The sequence below is a fragment of the Arvicola amphibius genome, chromosome 12, assembly GCF_903992535.2.
Source record: "Arvicola amphibius chromosome 12, mArvAmp1.2, whole genome shotgun sequence".
Taxonomy (NCBI): Eukaryota; Metazoa; Chordata; class Mammalia; order Rodentia; family Cricetidae; genus Arvicola; species Arvicola amphibius.
The window spans coordinates 80888394-80910817 of NC_052058.2; the positions used below are offsets into that span (position 1 = coordinate 80888394).

The 22424-nt window shown below is 38.2% G+C and overlaps 1 protein-coding gene across 2 annotated transcripts in view; it reads right to left on the minus strand.

The window, feature by feature from the left end:
• Dennd1b (DENN domain containing 1B) overlaps nucleotides 1-22424 on the minus strand; it is a 225071-nt gene that overhangs the window by 73852 nt on the left and 128795 nt on the right. For both annotated transcript variants that reach the window (XM_038349159.1, XM_038349158.1), the window contains one exon: nucleotides 11344-11469. In XM_038349159.1, coding sequence (XP_038205087.1) covers nucleotides 11344-11469 — 126 coding nt within the window. The remainder of the gene's footprint in view (nucleotides 1-11343; nucleotides 11470-22424) is intronic.

Consider the following 22424-nt stretch of genomic DNA (forward strand, 5'->3'; position numbering starts at 1 on the left):
CACAGAAACTATATCAGTGTGCACATGATAAAATCTAAAGATTATGTATCCCAGTTCACCCATTACTTTTATCATCATGGTCACATAGTACCTGACTGAAATGACTTAACAGAAGACTGGCTTATCACCATGAGGAAGGAGGTTGGCAGTGAGGTCACTGATAACAATGTGATCACAGTCAAGACAAAAAAACAGAGGAAATGGTTTCTTCAAACTGCAACAGCTGAGATGCACATATGAAATCAGTGACCATGTCAGCACACACAGGGCTCATACAGGTTCAAGCTAGATGGGGTTCCAGCACTGATAGAAGTTATCATCGGTTCCTGCCCTCAACTAAAAGCTTGCTGGGCGAAGTAATTTTGGGGGTTATTTACAATGACCTTTCAGGGGGTCTTGGTCCAACAAACCACATTAGTCTGGAAGAGATCCACAGGTCTTCTTCTGTGGAAACAAAAGAAGAACCACTTTTCCAAAGCAATATATCCTTAGACCCAAATTCTGAAATCAAGATATCTTTAAAATATATAGGTTGGTTTAGCTTAGCAGCCCATACAATGAAATGTCTCTCTGTACTTAGGTCCTTCACAGTCAAAAATTCAAAGAAAACACAGTAATATACATAATCCAGACTCTATGTGTATTTTTCCATCTTTACGTGGCTTATTTTTCTTTTGTCTTTTTAATCTATGACTGTCTGTACTCTGTTTCTTTAAAGACTCTGTTTTGTTTTTAAAAACAATTTACTTCATTTAATGACGGTCTATAGTCTTTTTCTACTCTCTCCCAATCTTATGTACATTATGACACATTTAGAGGTCTTTTTTTTATCTGGATTTGTCTTTACTGCATATCAGGACAGCTTCTTTAAATATTAAACGGCTTGGCTAGGACTAAGTCTGTTTTGCCTTTTGGCTCTGCCCAGTCCAGCATGGTGCAAGTCCATTCACTGCCTCTGAGACTGCTGGGTGAGAGCCATCCTCACCACCTTAACTCTGGTAACCAGTTGGCCCATGCTGCCACCAAGTAACTTGCAGCATGCTGCTCACAAACCCCATTTATATGCTCGGCCTCCTAAAAGAACCAGAGTTCGTGCTGGCAGCACAGTCCAGAAAGGCTCCATTTCAAAACCTCACAGCTTTTTTTTTCTACCTCTGAATTGGGAAAAACTCTCTTAAAAGAAATATGGCATTAAGCCGTGATTAACTCTGTTTTTTTGTTTTTGTTTTTGTTTTACCTAGAATTTCTTCCCAAACTTTCTCAGGTTTTAAGTGGATTTTAGTTGGCCACTTTGGTGCTATAGGCAGAACTGTATTTGAAATTTCCTGCTTCGTGAAAGAGTCTGCCAAACATTCTGCAGGACACAGAAGAAAGCAACTGATAGACTTTGCCATTACAAGGCAGACCAGATCTTCAAATTTCCTGCCTCATGGAAAAGTCTGCTGGATACTATGGACCTGTAGGTTGAAGATGGGTGCCCCAATGATACAGAAGAACTCTGGGTGACTGTCCAAGCAGTGAGCTGTCTCTGTCAATTCTAGGTTTTAGAAGTTGCTTACAATATACTTCCTGTATACTTGGGTAATATTATATCCTTCTGGAGTTTTTGATGGAGTTGAAAAATATATAGTTATAGTTTTCCTTAGTTATGATGAAAGATAAAGTAGATATAAATATTGTAACTGTAATTCTTGCTTGATACCTGTTTTGTTGTATGTAATTTTACTATGTTAAAGTTAAAACCTTCCCTTTTTGTAAACAGAAAAGGTGAAATGATGTAGGAAGTCCCTCTATATATGTGTTGCTTTTATTGGTTAATGAATAAAGAGCAGAATAGAGATAGGTGGTAAAACTAAACTGAATGCTGGAAAAAAAGAAGGCAGAGTGAGGAGAAGCCATGTAGCAATACAGGACACAGACACCGGAATTTTATGTGGTAAGCCACAGCCTCTTGGTGATACACAGATTAATGGAGATGGGTTAATTTAAGATATGAGTTAGCCAGAAATACGATTAAGCTTTTGGCCAAAGAGTATTGCAAATAATATGATTTCTGTGTGATTATTTCTGAGCTGAGCTGCCAGAAACAAACAAGCAGCCTCCTACAACAAAAACTATTTGCAATTAATACATATTTGCAAAGGAAAAGTTAGTTTTCATCCCTGGGTATATTAACCACACCTTAGAATAGGCTCTATGCCCAGCAATAGATGGCCAAAATGAAACAAACTCAATGGCTGTAGACTCATTTGTTTCACAGTACAGTGCTATGTTTGGAGCTTGCTTTTGGTTTTGGGGTATTTTTGTTTTCTTGTTGCTTAAAGACAAAGAAAGGGTATAGAGTTGTGTATGTGTTGGGGGGATCTGAGAGGAGCTGGGGGAGCAGAACGTGTAATCAGAATACAATATATAAATTTTTTAAATTAACATAGATAGATATAGAAGGGGTGGGAGTGGGGGCAGAGAAAGCCAGGCCTACAACTCACAATGCCCCTTTCCTAACGTTCCCATAGTCTTATAATTGACTTCATAATACTATACCATAAGCTAGAGAGCAGCAAGTCAAATAGATGATGGGTGATATTTAAGGTTCAAACTGTAATCGTCTAGTCTACCCCTCATAGGTTCACGGCATCTCATAATACAAGATATAGTCAGTCAGTCCAACTTCAAAGTTCTCCATCTTGTTAGTTTCAACTTTGTCCAATGTTGTTTTCTATGTCTACAGGCAATCTAACTGTGAGTCCATATAGCATGTGAAATGTACAACTTCGTATGGCAAACACTTGTATTCCAAACCTGAGAGAGTGCACAATTTCAAACAGAGTCACATTCAAATTCTCAGGACACAAGCAAAATAAAGGCAGATTCTTTGTCAGAATAGAACATGAACGGTCTATAGTGCAATTCTCAGTAAAATCCCCTTTCGTTTTTGAAATATCAAAAGGCTGGCCTTCAGTATATGCATTTCTGTTAGCATTCTGGTCTCCTGCACTCCTACTAGAATGAGCCATTAAACTTCTATATTATCAGAGGAGATTTCTCTACCTCACATATTCAAATCTATACTCATTCTGACAAAAAACAACAACAAAAAAAACCACTGCCAGAAGGGGCAAGGTAGGGTATATTCCAGCAAAGACCCGACTTCACAGTCCTAGTTATCTGTGAGAGTTAGACACTCTCATAAAAGAATGTCCATAAAACTAGAAAAGACAGTTGAATTAGATACGCAAATACCCAAGTGGGAATAATAGAAACATGAAAATTTTTTTAAAAATACTTCTAGAGACAAAGAAATTTAAAGAAAAATGAAAAAAAAAACAAGGAAATATGACACCTCCAATAGGACAAAATAATTTTGTGGAAATAGGTGAAAAATGTGAAAGAAATAAAAAAATGCCTGAAAAGCGATTCAAAAGAAGTACCTCAAGGAGAAGACACACAAATATGGAAAATGATAAAGAGTGATATAACAGAGAAAGTTAAAAAGATTAAAAATTACAAGAAGTCACAGATATCTTAGAGCTAAAAGCATCACTATTCGTTTTATAAAACAAAAGTGCAAGCTGAAGAAAAGGATTATAAATTTGAGGACAGGTACTTTGAAATAAGTCAGATAAAAAGACAAGGGAATTAAATAGAAGAAGGAAAGTGTGGAAGAAACATGGGACAATATTATCCAAGCAAATATCTCACAAGAGCTCTAATTGGAATACATAAAAATCCTGAAAAACTATTTAATGAAATAATAGCCTTGAAAACTACAAGGTCTGAAAGATGTAAGTGCATCCAAATACAGGACACCACATGACCAGGACAACAGGGATACTAGGACAAGAGCTCAAAGGTACATTGGTTTCAACATCAGAAATAATAATAAGAGATGCCCTATCATACTACAAAAGCATTTGTTAAACTATGTTCATAGCAGCACTATTTGTAATAGCCAGAACCTGGAAACAACCTAGATGCCCCTCAATGGAAGAATGAATAAAAAGTTTGGAATATATACTATATAAGCTGAGTACTACTCAGCAGTAAAAAACAATGACATCTTGAATTTTGCATGCAAATGGATGAAAATAGAAAATACCATCCTGAGTGAGGTAACCCAGACCCAAAAAGATGAATATGGTATGTACTCACTCATTAGTGGATTCTAGCCATAAATAGAGGATATTGAGCCTATAATTCATGATCCTCGAGAAGCTAGATAGGAAGGTGAACTCAAAGAAAAATAATATTTTTTTCAAAAAAAAATATTTTTTCAAAAAAAAATAATTTTTCAAAAAAAAAATTTTTTTTCAAAAAAAAAATATCCTTCTGGATATTGGAAGTAGACAAGATTGCCAGGCAAAATTGAAAGCTTGGGGTTGGGGGGTGGGATGGGGTTAAGGGGACAGGGGGAGAGAGAAGTGAGAAGGGGAAGATGGGGAGAGCTTGGGGGAATGGGACAGTTGGTATCGAGGAAGGGTGGATATGGGAGCAGAGAAGTATATATCTTAATTAAGGGACCCATTTGCGGGTTGGCAAGAGAATGGACTCTAGAGGGGTTCCCAGATGTCTAAGGAGATGTCTCCAGCTTGCTCCTTGAGCAGCTGAGGAGAGGGTGCCTGAACTCGCCCTATTCTATAGCCACACTGATGAATATCTTGCATATAACCATAAAACCTTCATCTGGTGATGGATGGAGATAGAGACAGAGACCCACATTGGAGCACTGGACTGAGCTCCCAAGGTCCAAATGAGGAGCAGAAGGAGAGAGAACATGACCAAGAAAGTCAGGACCGCGAGGGGTATGTCCACTCACTGAGACAATTGGACTGATCTAATGGGAGCTCACCAAGGCCAACTGGACTGGAACTGATGGAGCATGTGATCAAACCGGTCTCTCTGAATGTGGCTGACAAGAAGGGCTGACTGAGAAGTCAAGGACAATGGCACTGGGTTTTGATTCTACTGCATGTACTGGCTTTGTTGGAACCTAGTCTGTTTGGATCCTCACTTTCTTAGACCTAGATGGAGGTGGGAGGACCTTGGACTTCCCACAGGGCAGGGAACCCTGACTGCTCCTTGGACTGGAGGAGAGGGAGGGGAAATGGGGAGAGGTAAAGGGAAATGGGAGGAGGGGAGGAAGTGAAAATTTGTAAAAATTATATAATTTAATAAAAAAATAAAGAGAAAGGTAATGACATGTAGATTTATTAGACTAACATCAGATTTATTACATACTAGCTGCAGGAGAACTGTATGGCCATAGCATTACTAAACAACAACAATAACACACACACACACACACACACACCCCACTACCAATCACGAACACTGTAGCACTTTCCTTATATATAAAGGAAAACAAAAGCCTCTCCTATTTGTCCAAGTGATTACTCTTTTATTGAGAAGTCCATCTATGCATTATCACATACTTTGATCAAATCTGCCCCACTTCCTCTCCTCAAATTCTCCCCATTCTATCCCTGCGACTTTTTCCACCCCAAAATTCATATGTCCACACTCTTCTGTGTGTTCTTTCTCCCTCTCTCACTGCCTTCTTTCCTCCCTACCATCCTCCCACACCCTGTGGATGCAGGTTCATCTATTACAGCATGAGTAGAACCTGCCCTGGCCCCCACCTCTGAGTCCACTTAGTTCTGCTAGTGTGAGCACTGGATTCTCAGTTCCAGATGGGATTTCATGAGACTTTCACCATTCGTGCTGCTCTATTGGCTTGCTTAATCATGTGCAGGCATTATAAATGCGGTCCTAACGACTGTGACTCCATGTGTGCACGAGTGTTAGACTGCATGCTCACACCACAGCAGATCAGCAAGCGGAGAAACAAGCAGCGACGCTAGTGCTCAGCTGGCTTCCCCAGTCACCAGAGGGAGGTAAACACCTTGAGGATGGGTCTTCCCCCTTGTTTAGGCCCTTCAAGAAAAGCTTCCACAAGCACACCCAAAAGCATGCCTTGTTAGCTCTTTCTTAATCTGATCATGTTAACAAAATCAACTATCCTACAAATAAACATTCCCAAACCATTGGAGACAGTGTCTTGTTTATGTAATCCTGGCTACTGGCCTAGAACACTGTATAGACCAAGTTCGTCTCAAACTAGTGGTGATCCTCTGCCTCAGCCTCTTTAGTGCTGGGATTACAGGAATGCCCCCAGGGCTTCGATCATAAAAATTTTAAAAAGGAATGTCTAATCAAAAAATCATAATCATTCAGAGTTTGTCAGAGTGTTCGACCTTTCCAACTGTGTTCTATTAGACAGAGGACACCAAATATATTTATGAAAAGAGATACGATCATGAAGTAATTACAAGTTCTATACTTGGTCTTTCTTTATTTTATATCTAACAAAATTATTCAAAGAGAACGGTCAAATATATAAATGACCAAATAAGGCCTAACATAAAAACAAGCAGTGAACACTTTTAATGAATTATGTACTGGGTAATATATAAAGATAATATCTGCAGTGGTTTGAATGTGAATGGTCCCAGAGGCTCAAATGTGAATATTTGTTCCCCAGTTGATGGAACTGTTTGGGAAGGATTAGAATGTATGGTCTTGTTAGGGGAGGTGTGTTACATGAGGAGGGTTGAGAGGCTTCAAAAGAATCATATAATTCCCTGTATGTGCACTCCTCTCTCTCTCTCTCTCTCTCTCTCTCTCTCTCTCTCTCTCCCTCTCTCTCCCCCCTCTCTCCTCTCTCTCTCCCTCTCCCACCTCTCTCTCTATGCCTTGTGGTTGTGGGTCAAGATGGAGCTCTCAACTTTTCTTTTGTTCCACCATCATGTACTCTAACCTCTCTAACCTGATGAAACTATAAACAGAAATAAATCATTTCTTTTATAAGTTCCCTTTTCATAGTATTTTTGTCACATCAATATAGAAGTAACCAAGACAGAAGTTGGTACCAGGGAGTGGGCTATTGCTATTAATAGACCAGATAATGCTGGTTTGGGAGTAATATGGAAGGCTATGGGACTTGCATAGGAAAGTAGTTGAATACTACAAGAATGGCTCAACAGGTCATCCTAGTAGGAATGACAGAAATACTGATGTGAACTACGGAGGCTCAGCTCAAGAGGTTTTGGGGAGGAACAATATCAGCAATTGGCTAGAGACTATTCTGATGTTTTGGCAAAGAAGGTGGCTGCTTTCTGCCCTTGTCCTAAGAATTTACCCATGACTAAATTGAAAAATAATGAACTAATTTCATTCGTAGAGGCGATTTCAAGACAACCTAAAATTAACTCATCTTGATTCACAACATAAGGCAGGGAGAGGAAGAGAAGAAGAGAAAAAGGAAGACAGAGACAGAGAGAATGAACACACATGGGAAATTGCATGAGTCTTAATCTCAAAGCCTTCCTTACTGACTGACAGTTATTACTAATCACACTTATGCAGGTCTACAAAAAGAAATAGAAAATATACAGCTTAAAAAGAAAAAGAAAACTAAAAAATTAACGTTGGAGCCAGAGTTTGTGCTGGAAGGACTGAAAGGCTAAAGAGAGGCATAATCTGAAATGGAATAAAGGGAGTGGTAAACTCAGGGCAAGACCACACCCACCCAGCTAAGTTTCCAACTTGTGAAAAGGCCAAAGGAATTTTCTGCTCCTAAAAAGAAAAAAAGAAATAAAAAAAATCAAAGCTTCTAGGGATGTGGCTCAAGAATGCCAGGGTTCACCCAAAGTTAGTAGTCACACTTGGCACTGTCCACCAAATGGATCTGGCTACAGAATCATGAAAGATACATAAATAAAGGGTTTATGGAATGTTCCTCCACGGTTTAGGAAAGCCACTGAGACTAGTCATGTGGCAGAGGTCTCTCTGAACGGAAGCCCTGAGAGGACACTGAATGAAGCTATGAGATTTCTAGTTTGCGTTGAAGACCCCAAGATATTACAGGTGCCAGCGCCATGGGGTATCTGTCAAGGAGAGCTGCATACATGAAGTGGAATCAGTGGAAGAGATAAAAGTATGTTGTTGGTAAGTAGCAAAGCTGGAAGATTGGAGCCACCTGAGTCCTTTGACATCAGGCATGGAACTATAGGATTTGGAGTTTGTATTGCTGGGCTTCAGTTTTATGATGGTCTAGTATTTCCTCACTGTGTCGAAATTCCTATATTCTGTACCACTGTATGTTGGAAGTATGTAATATAGCTTTTTGTTTTATGCTGGGTTAAAGTTAAGAGACTGTCTTGAGTCTCAGAAAAGACACTGAACTTTTAAACTGTGTTGAGTTTATGAAAAACTATGGGTGCTTTTGAAGTTGGACAAAATGCATTTTGTATTATGATATGGTCACAAAATTATAAGGGCCAGGGAGAAGAATGTGATGGTTTGAATTAGAATGGTCCCAAAGGCTCACATATTTGAATATCTGATCCCAAGTTGATGGAGCTGTTTGGGAAGGATTAGAAGATATGGCCTTGTTGGAGGAGGTGTGTCACTAGAGTAGGGCTTTGAGACTTCAAAAGACTCATCTGATCTCCAGTGATTGCTCTCAAGATCAGGGCTGCAGATCACTATGTGGAAGCTCAGTTGTTCCTTTGTTCTTCCATCATGGGTTCTAAACTTCTGAAACCATAAGCCAAATTAAATAAATTCCTTTATAGCCTTTGTCTCAATGTTTTGTTATAGAAATAGAAAGTAACAAAGACAATATCTAATAATGTATTTTATTTATAAGAAAATGAAATTGTTTTCCTTAACAAATATGATTCCTTAAAATAGTAAAGGTTATTCCTCATGAAGAGAAAACAAAGGAAATTTATCTAAATGTGAAGATCTTTAAAAATTAAGTTTTAACCAATGACTGTCAGAGAGCCATAAAGGCATGCAAAATAAAAATACTGTTTCCCAGGTCCCAGAATATATTAAAGTAAAACCAAAGGAAGAAGTAAATATCAAAGGAAAATTTATAAAACAAACAAACAAAAACAATTCCCAAGATGTGACTGATGAACAGGAAAGATACTATATGATAAAGTAATATATTTCAACAGGCACTGAGAAATACAGCTTTGAGATAATTGAAATCTGAGCCACAGAAACCTTTTTCTCCTATGTGCCCAATGAAACTCTAATAGGTAAATATTAAGCTCTATAATCAGAGGCAATTCTTGCTTGTGTTAGGACACATTATCTTAGCCAGCATCCAGCATATTGAGAACCTGAATCATTTTATTTTAATTTATTCATTTCTTCACACTTGAAGTCTTCTACAAATTTAAAAAGTGAAAATTTAGTTTAGAAAAGTGTGTGCTTAAATGTAGCAAAAAAAGAAAAAAGAAAAACAAGCAAAGTGGTATGCTCAAGTTCCCTTTTTTATTTCCTTATTGTTTTAAAATACTGATTATAATAAATTAAATCTCTAAAAATGATTTTGTCTCTCAGACTCACCTTTTTTAGTTGAGTTGAGTTATTTGAATGATAATGCAGTTAACTGTATTTGGGTGATCATCTCCATTCTTTCAAAGAATATTTGAAATTCTATAACACCTTCAAATGTGTAACACATATTTCAGAAAGACTAGCATGTGCCATAGTTGGAAGAATTGTCTCCCTAAGGTCTATTTGTGCTAAGTATGGACTTCAGTCCATGAAGAAAATGGAAGATTCTAAAAAGACGTGGAAGCCTAGTAGAAGGTTTTCTGTTCATCTGGACATAGAAATCCCATCCCCTTCATCCTTTTCTCGTCTTCATGTCCTGTCAATATGTGTGTAGCTTTACTCCCCACCTGGGTCCCTGTCATCTGGCACTGCCATACCAGGTTCCCAAAAGCAATAGGACCACCCTCCACCTTCCCATAACCTTTCCTTTTTTTTTGGGGGGGGGGTGGGTATGTGGGATGGGAGTGGGTCTCACAAAAGGGTTTCTCTGTAGCTTTGCAGCCTGTCCTGGCACTCACTCTGTAGACCAGACAGGCCTCAAACTCACGCAGATCTGCCTGCCTCTGCCTTCTGTGTGCTGGGATTAAAGACATGCACTGTTGCTACCACCTGGCTTTTTTATTTTATTTTATTTTATTTTATTTTCATAATTGATTTTGCTCAGGAATTTTGTTTAGGTGAAACAAAGCGGGCAGATAAATACAAGTAAAAGATATATGTATTTATCTAGAAATAGGAGGTAAATTATCCATTTAAAACTTCTCTTGAAATGCATGAGAGTTCCATGGTGGAAACCACTAAGACTGGTTAGAAAGAATACTGCATATCTGTATTCGTTATCTCTCGTAATGCTCAAGTAAGACTGGTTAGAAAGAATACTGCATATCTGTATTCGTTATCTCTCGTAATGCTCAAGAGGTCCACAAATCAATTTTGGAAGACAGGCCAGGATGGCATAAAAATTCTCACTTTCCAAATATTCTACAGAGTAAGGGTTAAAGGTAGCCTAGCAATGGAATTCTATCAATGGCAGGCCTCTGTGTAACTTCTTATTAACCCAATGTGTTTAGCCCTTAAAATGTATATATCTGGGACAGAGATAGGAGCTTGCCATCAAACCCAAGAACCTGAAGCCAACTCTTCAGGACGCACACAGTAGAAGGAAAGAGGCGACACCCTGAAGGTCCCTCTGGCTCCTACATGCATAACTGTGGCACATGCATGCCTAGACATACACACAAAACACAAATGTAAAAATACATTATAAGCTTAGTCATTTGGTCATGGAATGGTCTCACAGAAATTCTTTGTAAAACCTGCCTAACAGCTTTTAATGACTACTGCAGAGAGAAACAAATGCACTTGCCTTGTGCCATTTTTGACCAGCTAAATTCTTAAACATAATTAAATAATCTCTTTAGTGAATTAGAATAAGTGGCAAGATGGACTAAGACATGGTAAATAGGCAAGCACATTTCAGAAACTGTTATAAACCAGGAAGAAAAAAATATTCAAGTATGGCCAAGTTTTAAAGTGCTCATTTTCTTTCCTACCGCTTTCTACCCGCCATAACTAAGTTACTAATTAAGTTCTCCTACCCCATGAGTTTCTTGTGATTATAAGATCAGTTAAGTGATTGTAAGTGCTTGAATATAATTTATCAATTCACTTAAAAATAAATAATCCACTTCTAGAACTTTCAATAGGTGACAGGCCAAAGATCCTGGGGAATATCAGCTAAGAGTAATGAAAGAGCTAAAACAGAAGCTGATGAACCGGAGCAAGAAAACACACTGAAGGACATTTTTGCTGAGTTTTAAACAGCAACCATGATACTTCCTTCACTTGTAATATGAAGATGCTTCCTTTTCCTTGCTTCATTCAAAGGGGCCATAGAAAATCAGTTACAACAGAGATGAAACGAATGCTTACAGGCTTGTATCTCAGAGCATCCCTATAGGATCCGAACAAAGCCGCCTGTGCCCTCAGAAAGGCCCGAGCCACTCCATCTCCTGTAGCCGTGGACTGCTTCTTCAGCTTATTTTTCAAGGCCGAGACCTGCACGGCAGAGAGGAACAGTTAAATTAACACCTCAGAAATTGGTACAGCAAGGTACGAACCCAATCAGCAGGCAAAGCGCAATGTCTGCAGGTCAGCCAAAATTCATCCTCCTCCCTGAGAGCTTATCTTTTTAGCTGCACCAAGCACCTGCTGCTCTGCTAATTGAAACGAGAGCTGGAGAGGATAGTAATGTGCTAATGCAAATTGGTTTATGCTCTCTTTTTTCCCAAGGCCTCTTGACATAAATAAGCTTTAATTATTTACAGTAAACTGCTTGTGCGGCACTTTCCTGCAGATTTTTAGCAATTATAACGTGTGTCTACTTGTTTAGAGATAAAGCTGGTTCAGTCGCCTTCGTTTCTGTTGGGTATTGTTATTTGTTAGGAGTCCTTCAAAATCATTTACAATTTTATTTTCTGTTTGGAAGCATCATTTGCATAAGTAATTTTCTCTTTTTATCATTATCAGAACGAAAGAGAGAAGAGATAGAGTTACACCGGCCACAAATGGGAACTTATGTAACGTAAATGTTTTTTATTGTGTCGTTTCAATTTCACCACACTTTAAGAAAAACATTCATTTTATCGCTTATAAATTAAGAAACTTGGGACAAAAGATAGGAATCAGTTTGCTTTCATTGTGTGGCTACTCAGAGGCAAAGCTGTGATACAAATGTAGTGTCCAGAATGTCCCATTGCCATGGGCTAGACTGGAGCTCCGTATCACTGCCACACCAACCAGCAAGCAGAACAAAATACTCATGTTCTGCAAACACAGAAATTTTATACGATAACATAAAAAGTTTGAAAAGCTGTTCAACTGCTACAATATTTCACACCTAGTCTAATTTCGGGTGCTATGCATTTTAGAAATGGAATGTAAGAGGCTAGTGGACTCATAGATGTAAGTGAGTTCATACTCAGGATGCTATCTTTTTATTCATTTCACTACTTTCAATCAAAATAGAAAAACCATAGTCTGTACACTTTAAAACAAATTTCATATACATTCCTTATTGATACATTCTAAATAGAAAAATGTGAGGTTGCATTCTATTTTCTTAAGGAAATAAAAACTAATTTAGAGACAAGTTTTAACTAGATTGCTCCCTGAACACAATATTATCTGTATAAACTACTAGATAATAAAATAATACCAATTATCCTTTAAATATGTGCAAAGGGGAATATTTTTATTTCTTTGTTCAAGCAGTCCTGACTACTCTTGTAGATGATGATTGTAATTGAAGTGTGAACCTAATTAACAACTAAACTTTGAATAATGCTAATGAGAAATGAACACAGCATCAGAGGAAAGACCAGCTCTACAGGTGATAAACCTTCACAGTAGTGACATTTTCCAGTGTAAAGTCACAGTTACTGTGATCTCATCAAAGAAACAGACCCCCATTGGGTCCAATTATAACTATAGTTTTGAAAAATTATTGAGTTATGGTATTCATAATCTATGCAGAAAGGCCTTTGTGGTATAGGTCTTCTCCCCACAGCTGTGATCTTTTCAATTTATATCCAAGCTCCACAGATTCAGATAAAAGTTTAGAGCCTAATTCATTTGACCAAAAACTGCTAAACCAGATTCATTTCAGAGAAAGCTTTTGTTATTAAAATCTAAACTCAGTTTAGGTAATCCAAATATCCAAACAATAATGCAGTTCAAACACACTTCAGATTTAATGTCCTTTATTCTGATTTGAAATGGTACTTTTTTAGATTTAAAAAAGTAGAAACAAATAACAAAATATATATTCTCTTACTGTCCTTCCAATAAAGATTATAAGATATATGCATCCCATAGCTAAGAACATTAGAAGAACTAAAAGAATGAGGTTTTCCCATCTTTTCTACAGAAAAATGAATCAAAAACTTTGCTTATTTACAAAAGCTATGCCTTGTGTCTTTGCAAAATAAAGTTCTTCAAGTTGTACTTTTCAGAAATAACAAATAGAACTGTGTGGGCAGTCGGCACACGCTCATGGAATGGGGAGCGTCACACACTTCCCAGCCTTCCCTTCACCATGCCCTGGACAGAACAGCTTTATCTGAGCTACTCCAGAGAATTAGTACCAGCATTGAGGGAAGGCAGCACCTTCACTTCTCCAGACAGTCACATGGTGATCGGCTAGGGGCTCTTTAGTATCCAGAATACAAGAAAGAAAAAAGAAAACTCCTGTTCTATAAGTATGCTTTCCAAAACGGCAGCCATTAGGGACATGAGCAAAAGAATGTTCTGTCCCCATCCAAGTTCACACCTGCTTCAAGTAGAAAGCAAGCCTCACATCTACAAGAATCCGTACACAAAGAAACTCACAACAAATTTTATGTTGACTACATTTTAAAGCACTGTTCTGAGCAGAGGAAGATAAAGCACATCATTACACCAATTTTGCCTATTCTTTGAATTTATGAACGAGGTTTCCAGGAAACTTGTGATGACCTATATGGATCTCATTGTGTTTCTCTTCATTAGTGCTATGGTAAGTCCTATCTAACCTTATATAAATGTAGTAGATGCAAAACTTCCTAGTAAGAAATGTGCTTTTTCTTTGCTTGTTTCTGTATTATTTCATGTACTTTCTTGGCTTGCTATAGATCGACACAACAGTCACTAGATCTGATTTCCAGGAGCCAGAAGGGCATCTGAATTCAAGACTTCTCAGTGTGAATATGAGTGCTCAATAACAGTCTATCAAAATGAAATTGCTTTTAAAAATCCATTTTAGGAATCAGTGTATTAATCTAATATAAACTGACTGTATCAAACCTCGCTGTTTTCATTGGCCTTTAGATCAGTGCTGTAAATCAACAATGGTTACCATTGCCCTTTGGTGCTAATTAGCTTTTAGCAGGTTTTAATCTATAATCTGACTGTGTCTCTTCTACACCCTTTGCAGTACATGCTCTTTGAAATAATATTTTCTACTTCTGTTCCAAGCTTCTACCTTTAGGTATGAAATAAATGTATATCCTCCTCTGGGACTGCAAAACTTCTATTAGCATGCAACTCTGAATTCACAAGAAATATTTAGGACTTTGGACAGGGTTGTTATCATAAATTCCATTACATTGAAAAAACACACATCACCTTTTTCCTTAAGAAAGTGAGCTTACTGACCCTTCACCAGCTAAAGATTATGTCACAGCTTTTATTCAACTTTATTTTTAGACCATTTTCTGCCTCTAAATATATTTTCCATCTAGTTATATATACATAGGTCAAAAATCGTTAATGGAAAAACCCTTCAGAAATGGACACTCTCTCTCCTTGTACAAGGACAATCGGGCATTCACAGTCATTCACAGCACTAGAAGCAGGAATTTGTTAAAGTTTATTTATTTGTTTGCTTGTTTGTTTTTTCTTATTTTTTTATTAAAAATTTCCATCTCCTCCCCTCCTTCTCCCCCTTCCCTCCCCTCCCTTCCACCCATACCCCCACTCCACCGCTCTCCAAGACAAAGAGCCATCAGGGTTCCCTTCACTATGTTAAGTCCAAGGTCCTCCCAACTCCCCCTAAGTCCAGGAAGGTGAGCAACCAAACTGACAAGGTTCACAGTGAGCCCGTCCATGCCGTAGAGTTCAAGCTCATTGCCGTTGTCCTTGGTTTCTCAGTCCTCCTCCACCATCAGCCACATTCAGAGAGTCCGGTTTGGTCCCCTGTTCCATCAGTCCCAGTTTTTTGAGACAGGGTTTTGATGTAACTTTGGAGCCTGTCCTGGAACTAGCTCTTGTATTCAAGGCTGACCTAAAACTCACTTAGATCCATCTGTTTCTCCCTCCCGAGTGCTGGGATTAAAGGAATGCGCTATCACCGCCCTGCTTCAGTGACCGGGTTCTTATAGCAAGAACTTACAAAGAGAAGAAGACCTGGTCTTATCAACTAGTGCACAAAATAGCATGTGATTCCATGGCCAAGGAGCCATGGTCAGGTTGTTCACATTCTCCATCTTAGCAATGAAGTGCAAGAGTGTGTGTGCATGATAATGAAGCAAAGAAGTCAGTAGTCTGTGCTGCAGGGTGTTTTGTACAGGTCCGTGCAGACGGGCACATCTGCAGGGTGTCTGGCAGAGAAACAGTGGGTGTTTCTCTTCATTTCTACAGTATCATTGTTATAAAGAAAAATAACAACCTTACCCAGATATTCTGATTTTATTTTCTGAATCATGGTAAACAGCAAGAATAAAAGTGTTCTGCTACAACAGTGATCAGCATGGCATGGAGGCCTTAAGTAAGCAACAATGACCAGCTCAACATGTTGACCCTGAGGGAGCAACGGTGATCAGCATGGCATGGAGGCCCTAAGTAAGCAACAATGACCAGCTCAACATGTTGACCCTGAGGGAGCAACGGTGATCAGCATGGCATGAAGGCCCTAAGTAAGCAACAATGACCAGCTCAACATGTTGACCCTGAGGGAGCAACGGTGATCAGCATGGCATGGAGGCCCTAAGTAAGCAACAATGACCAGCTCAACATGTTGACCCTGAGGGAGCAACGGTGATCAGCATGGCATGGAGGCCCTAAGTAAGCAACAATGACCAGCTCAACATGTTGACCCTGAGGGAGCAACGGTGATCAGCATGGCATGGAGGCCCTAAGTAAGCAACAATGACCAGCTCAACATGTTGACCCTGAGGGAGCAACGGTGATCAGCATGGCATGGAGGCCCTAAGTAAGCAACAATGACCAGCTCAACATGTTGACCCTGAGGGAGCAACGGTGATCAGCATGGCATGGAGGCCCTAAGTAAGCAACAATGACCAGCTCAACATGTTGACCCTGAGGGAGCAACGGTGATCAGCATGGCATGGCTATTCTCCTAAGGGAGCATAAATGGCATGCAGATCATGGCTAACTACCAGGGATAGTTAAGTTATGGATAATATAACCCACACCTCACTAAAACAGCAGAATACCTAACTACATTCTAAGTATTAATTATAAGTGTTATTCTCACCTATCAACAAGGAAACCATTACAGAAACCACAACTCATCAAAATACAGAATTGTGGAGCCCATTCCCAACTGATACGTCTACTAGACAACTCTTGCACCTAAGGCTAAGGAATCACTCCATAAAAGAGGACAGAGAGATTGTAAGTGCCAATGAAACAGGGAGTTTCCTATAAGATTCTGACTCCTACAAATGGTAGAAGCTACAGCCATAAAGTCTTGCCAACATGAACGCCTAAACAGAAGTCAAGTAAGAATAATACCAATAGGCATGCTAACGTGGACTGAGGAAATCCCAAGCCTTCGACCCTAGACAAAGAACTCCAGGTGATTAAGAAAGTGGGAAGAACATAATTAATTATCCAATAGAAAGTAGTCACCTAGGAAACACACAAGTAACACTATATAGACTGAGCAGGTTTTATATATATATATATGTATATATATGTATATACATATGTATATGTATACACACACACACACACACACACACATACACACGTATAGAAATGGAACCATAATTTTAAAAAGAGGCATACTTAGACACACTAAGCAGGCCATCATTATAGAAGGACATGATGAACTTAACTGTGCTATGAAAGCCTTATCTATGTTTTTGTGCTGATAAAAATGGTATGTAAGCTTGATCAAAGTCATGTCCACCTCAGCTGTGCAGTCCACATTTATCAGTCCTCCATATATTGTTAACGTTAGTCCCAAATTTTGAATAGTACATGGATAACCTAGTTATTTCCCTTGTGACTTGGTGTAGAACCAGGCAAATGGAGTATGAACTGGGTTGTGTGTACCTTACCTGGATTTCTCCTTTCTTAGGAAGTAGAGACAAATAATGAACAGGTACCTTAACCCTGGAATTGATACCATGCCTTGAAGATGGAAGTTGCCTACAGTTCTCGACAGCTTTCCTTTGAATTATTATACAATAAGTATTTAACATTTTGTAAGTATTTTTTTCTTAATTTTGGATACTTAATTACAATATTATGCCCTTTCCTCCCCTCCCTTCATACCCTCCCAAATACTCTTCCTTGCTCTTTTAATCCATGGTCTTCTTTTTCATTAATAGTTGTTATATGCATATATATATGTGTGTGTATATATAATGTATGTAATAATATATGGAATATATATACACATTCCTATAAATAACCTGCTCAGTCTGTACAATGTTTCTTATATCTTTACTTTCAGATCTGGCCATTTGGTAATGAATAAAACAATAAAAAGTTTAGATCAAAACTTCTGAATTTTTGTTGTGGTATTTTAAGTTGTGCCCTAATTGATTTATCACTTAAAGTAGAAACAAAAAGTGTTATACAAAAGCATGTGTGAGTCATATGAAATGAAAACAAAGACTAAACTGGCTCCTGTAGTTGCTCTTGCTGGTGAACCTGAAGTTCAGCACTCCATGAGCTAACATCTTATAAGGTTCCTGTCAGGCCAAAAGGGAACAGCCACATTAATCCAGAGAACACTGGGCTCTTAAAACTCTTTGTATTACTATAAAAAGGCAATTTCTGGGGGACTACAACTGTCAACACTTTCTTTCCCTGCATCTAAGCCTAGAACAGGCCTGTCTCCCTGACTCAGTGAACTAGGGCTGTCATGTCAGTCTCTTCAAGTGCAGCTGTTCTTTTTCTTTATAACATCTGTCAACATCTACAATAATACCAGACCAGTGAGCCTGTCAAAGGAATGTGTCTTTACTGAAATATGTGTTTTCTAATTTGCCATTATATTATCAGCTCTCAGCATGATATGGGTACGCAGTACATGCTTCATAAATACACGCCGAGCCAATGAATGCCTCAAAGAGTACATACAGTGAGCAAAACCACCTGTTCCAGACATGATTTACCTTAACTCCAGGCTACTCAAGCAGAGCATCTGCAGTGGGCGTCAGGATCATAATTCACTTCAAAGTTCACAGAGTCCTTATGATACAAGCAAAGTTTAGAACAGCTCCGAGGACAACACACTCAGTATTGCATACCACAGCACTGTCTTGAGGTGGGAGAGGCAAGGCTTTCCAGGAGTAGGATAAACGGTAGACAACGTAAAGGATGAAAAGGAAAGTGCGCCATTTCTTGTCACTCCTAATTAGCAATAAGGAAACAGAAAAGTATGCTGCTAATACAGCACAAGGGGAGAGTGCTAGAGAGGCGGCATCTCTGAAAAATGAAAGGCTAGAGGAAGCCATGGAACGCATGAGCTCTTACAGCCAGTAAAAGAGGCAGCAATGAAGTAACTTTATTAAGGACAAAATAGATATAAAGAGGAGAGTCCCCAAAGTTGGACTAGCTCTTACTCAAGTGAGAGAAAAGTAGAGTTTTGAGATATTCTCAAGCACATCTAAAGTTGGGGTATATTTCCTTTTCCCTTTCTTCATATCTAAGCCTTGTATACTGAAAATATACCATGAAAGAAAGTAGGGAAATAGTAAAATCTGTAATTGCAAACAAAAAATTTACTTTAGAAATGATCACATCTATGAAAATAATCATTTAAAAAGACAATGGGTTTTCACAGACAATTAGAATACCATCGCAGCGAGGGCTTTTCCAGTCAGGTGGGAAATGAAATGCTATATTGAAGGAAAAAAATACAGAACGTTCTGGGTTTCTTTTGTTTTTCCATTATGAGAATAAATTGATAACTACACAGAGATTTGTAAAAGGTGTTTAAACGGCGTGACTGTTTCTCATCTGCACGCCTCATCCAGTGCTTACTACTCTCACAAAGCACATCATAGAGCCTGGCGAGGCAGAAGTTTGGAGAACGGATGCCGGAATGAGGATGGACATGCATAGACGTCTTCAAGGACAAACTGAAACCAGATTCGGTTCCTCAAGTCTGTTCTATACATTAAATGTTCTCCATGCTATGCAGTAATTTGAAGAAATACAGCATGGACCATCACAGGCGCTTGCTAGAGGCTTCCCTGACCATTCACACCATCAGGACCACAGCAGAGCTGGGACACACTGGGAACAGAAATCATAGTCTCCGGGCCTTATCTTCCTGTAACTCTGACATTTAACTCGCTAAAGCCTTCATGTTAAATTAGAGGACCGAGTCAGTCAATTAAACAGTTATTGATAAAATCCATGGCCACAAGAAATTAGTTTATATATTTTATCATTTTAAATTAATTTTAAAATCCTCTAAAATAGTCAATTCTTTTCTAAACTGATTTCCAAATAAATAAACTCTCTTAAATGTAGCTACTTAAAATTTTAATTTCAAGTTTGTGTTTTGGAAGTTTTCTCTAGTTATTTAGGTTCCTCGTGAGTTTGGTGAACTTCCCCTTTATATCACAAATCATTAGCATATTCCTTCAAAGGATATTTTTAAATGTCAGTATAACAAGTGTAAGAGTTTACAAAAGACCATTTATAAAAAGTGTTTCCTAATACTTTAGAATTTACAAGAGTTTATACCAAAACCTAGGTATTCTATCACAGTGTGCCCCTATGCAATCACATAAAGTTGCACAGTAGATGTCTGACAACTATACTTAATTATACTGATCATTACACAGAATAACATGTAAAGGTGGTAGACACTTTCACTAACTTTTATCATATGAAACAATTATTTTCCAACAAGAGTATTTGCAAGATAAAAATATCTTTAAAAACTGAAAAATTTTAAATCAAATATAACATGCTACTATTCCTCTAATAAGACAAGAACAGCAAGCTGCTTGAGAATGAAACTGTAGATACTCATAAATGTGTATCCCACTTCCTGTGAGGAACTGTGGTCTTCTCTTTGGGGCATAAAAACAAAGACCAGCCTTATCCACTAAAGCTCTAGCTATCAACAGTATACTTCCTGTGCTCTGTTTGTTTACCAAAATAAGAACATGTTCTTTAAGAAATAAGAATTATCAATAAATGGTTTTGCAAACACCACTTGCCTGTTGTAATGAATATTCTAATACAAGTAGCTTTGTCAAATGTCAGTCAACTCTCCGGCGGCTTTCATCTGTAAGACTTGGTTTATAATTGCTGGTCTTAACATTATTATGAGAACATACTTCCTAAATCATCCTATAATTCTAATTATTAGCCTAATTTTCCAGCAAGAAAATAGGTTACCTTCTTACTTTATGAATAATAACATTTCCCAAATATTATAAAATATTAATAATAACAAAAATCAAAATGAGTGGTAAAAGTAAGAAATACAAAGTTTTAAGTTGCTACATAATTAAACTAAGTCTGTCTATAAATATATGGAATGAGGGATTTCAATAGTTCATTCTCTGAAATTAAATGAACTCATCTGAAATTTACCCAGTTATATATAATTGAACTTTCCTTCCTGTTCTCATAAACACACCACCAGAACACTAACTTTGATTGATGGTTACTAGGCCCTAAAGTTTACTCTTTTATTTCAAAATATTCCAACTACATATGTTTGAAAATGTTTACATGGCACATTACTAAAACAAAATCACAAACTTCCATACATAAGCTGTAAAAGAGTCTCAATGTGTCACTGTCTTCAAAAGTGTTTCTATGAAATAATACCCTTAAAATCATTCCCAATAAAACATCTAGCCTTTGTTTTGCTTTGATGATCCAAATCTACAGTGAAATGACGAAATCAAAAGCCAAGTGTTCTTGTCAGAAAACAGGAAGAAAGGTGGTTTTTTTCCCTCCCAAAAGGAAAACAAAGGATTCCTGAAGCATGCCCTGATTTATTTTTCCAATTTTAAATACCTTCAGAGCAGCGGAAGTGCTACTGGCGTGGTAGTATTTCTAACAGTCAATAAATCTAAAATATTATGTGTGAATATTGGAATGAAGCCATTAAGAAGATTACAGCATGCAACGCACCAGAGGGTCCACAGGAAGAAAGAGCTAGTAATTCAGGACAACTGTGACCGCTGACCTCTGAGCAGCCGTGCCACTGGTCAGTGTGACACAGTGATAGAGTGCACATGCACACACCGTCACCCAGCCTGTGAGCATAATTTAAATGCCTTGGGGGATGCTTTCAAAAGGGCCTCCTTTTAAATCTCAGTTAACTTACTAACTAATCAAACAATGCCAATAGTAATACCTTCAAAAATATGTATTAATGTAAATCACACATAAAAATTCAGTTATTATTCAGGTTTTTATCAGATCTTGTTTAAAACATTAGCCATTTTAAACTGTGTAGCGCTCTAAAGGGCAGCCTTGAAAAACTGATAAAAATGAGAACTTTATTAGAGATGAAATGAAAAATTGTTTAAAATATTTTAGAAAATCACCACGACTTGAAAAGACCTCTTATTTTCAACACACAGCCCTTGCGCTATCTCAGAGCTTTTACTGGCCGAGTCTTCAGCTGTCAGCAAGTCTGTGGCCTTCAAGTGGCAGCACCTTTACAATCCGCCTGCACTCGCTGCCAATGCTCCTTTTCCCACATGCGCACAATGGCAGTTAGCCGAATGTGGTGCTAAATAAGAGCACACCAATCTTTTGTAACCTCTATGCGTATCCATACATCTGTGAGCGTCGCTCAGCATTCCTATATAATTAGAAAAAAAAATCTAAAGCAAAGTACTTCTCAGTTAAAAGCAATTCCCACTATGCTGAGACTTCAAAGGCTCAGTCCAGGAGCTCGGTGCAACTATACAGATTTTAACATCATGCAGAGCAAGGCAGAGTTCCTCTCACTACTCTGTTTAGTAAACATAACAGTAGAAAATGTGTATGCCATAATTAAAATGTTTTGAAAAGCTGGAATTCTGTTTTCATAAGGATTTCTCCACCCACTGAAAACTACTTGGATGGATTTCTAGATACATAATATATCCTTAATAACAGTCCAGTCTCTGCAGAATTCATGACGAAGTCCCTGGCTGCATTAAACTGAGAAAAAAAACAGTGTCGGCTGGTCTGAGTTTGGATGGTTCACACACAATTTCACTGCAGAGAATACACAGCTCAGTCTAATGAGC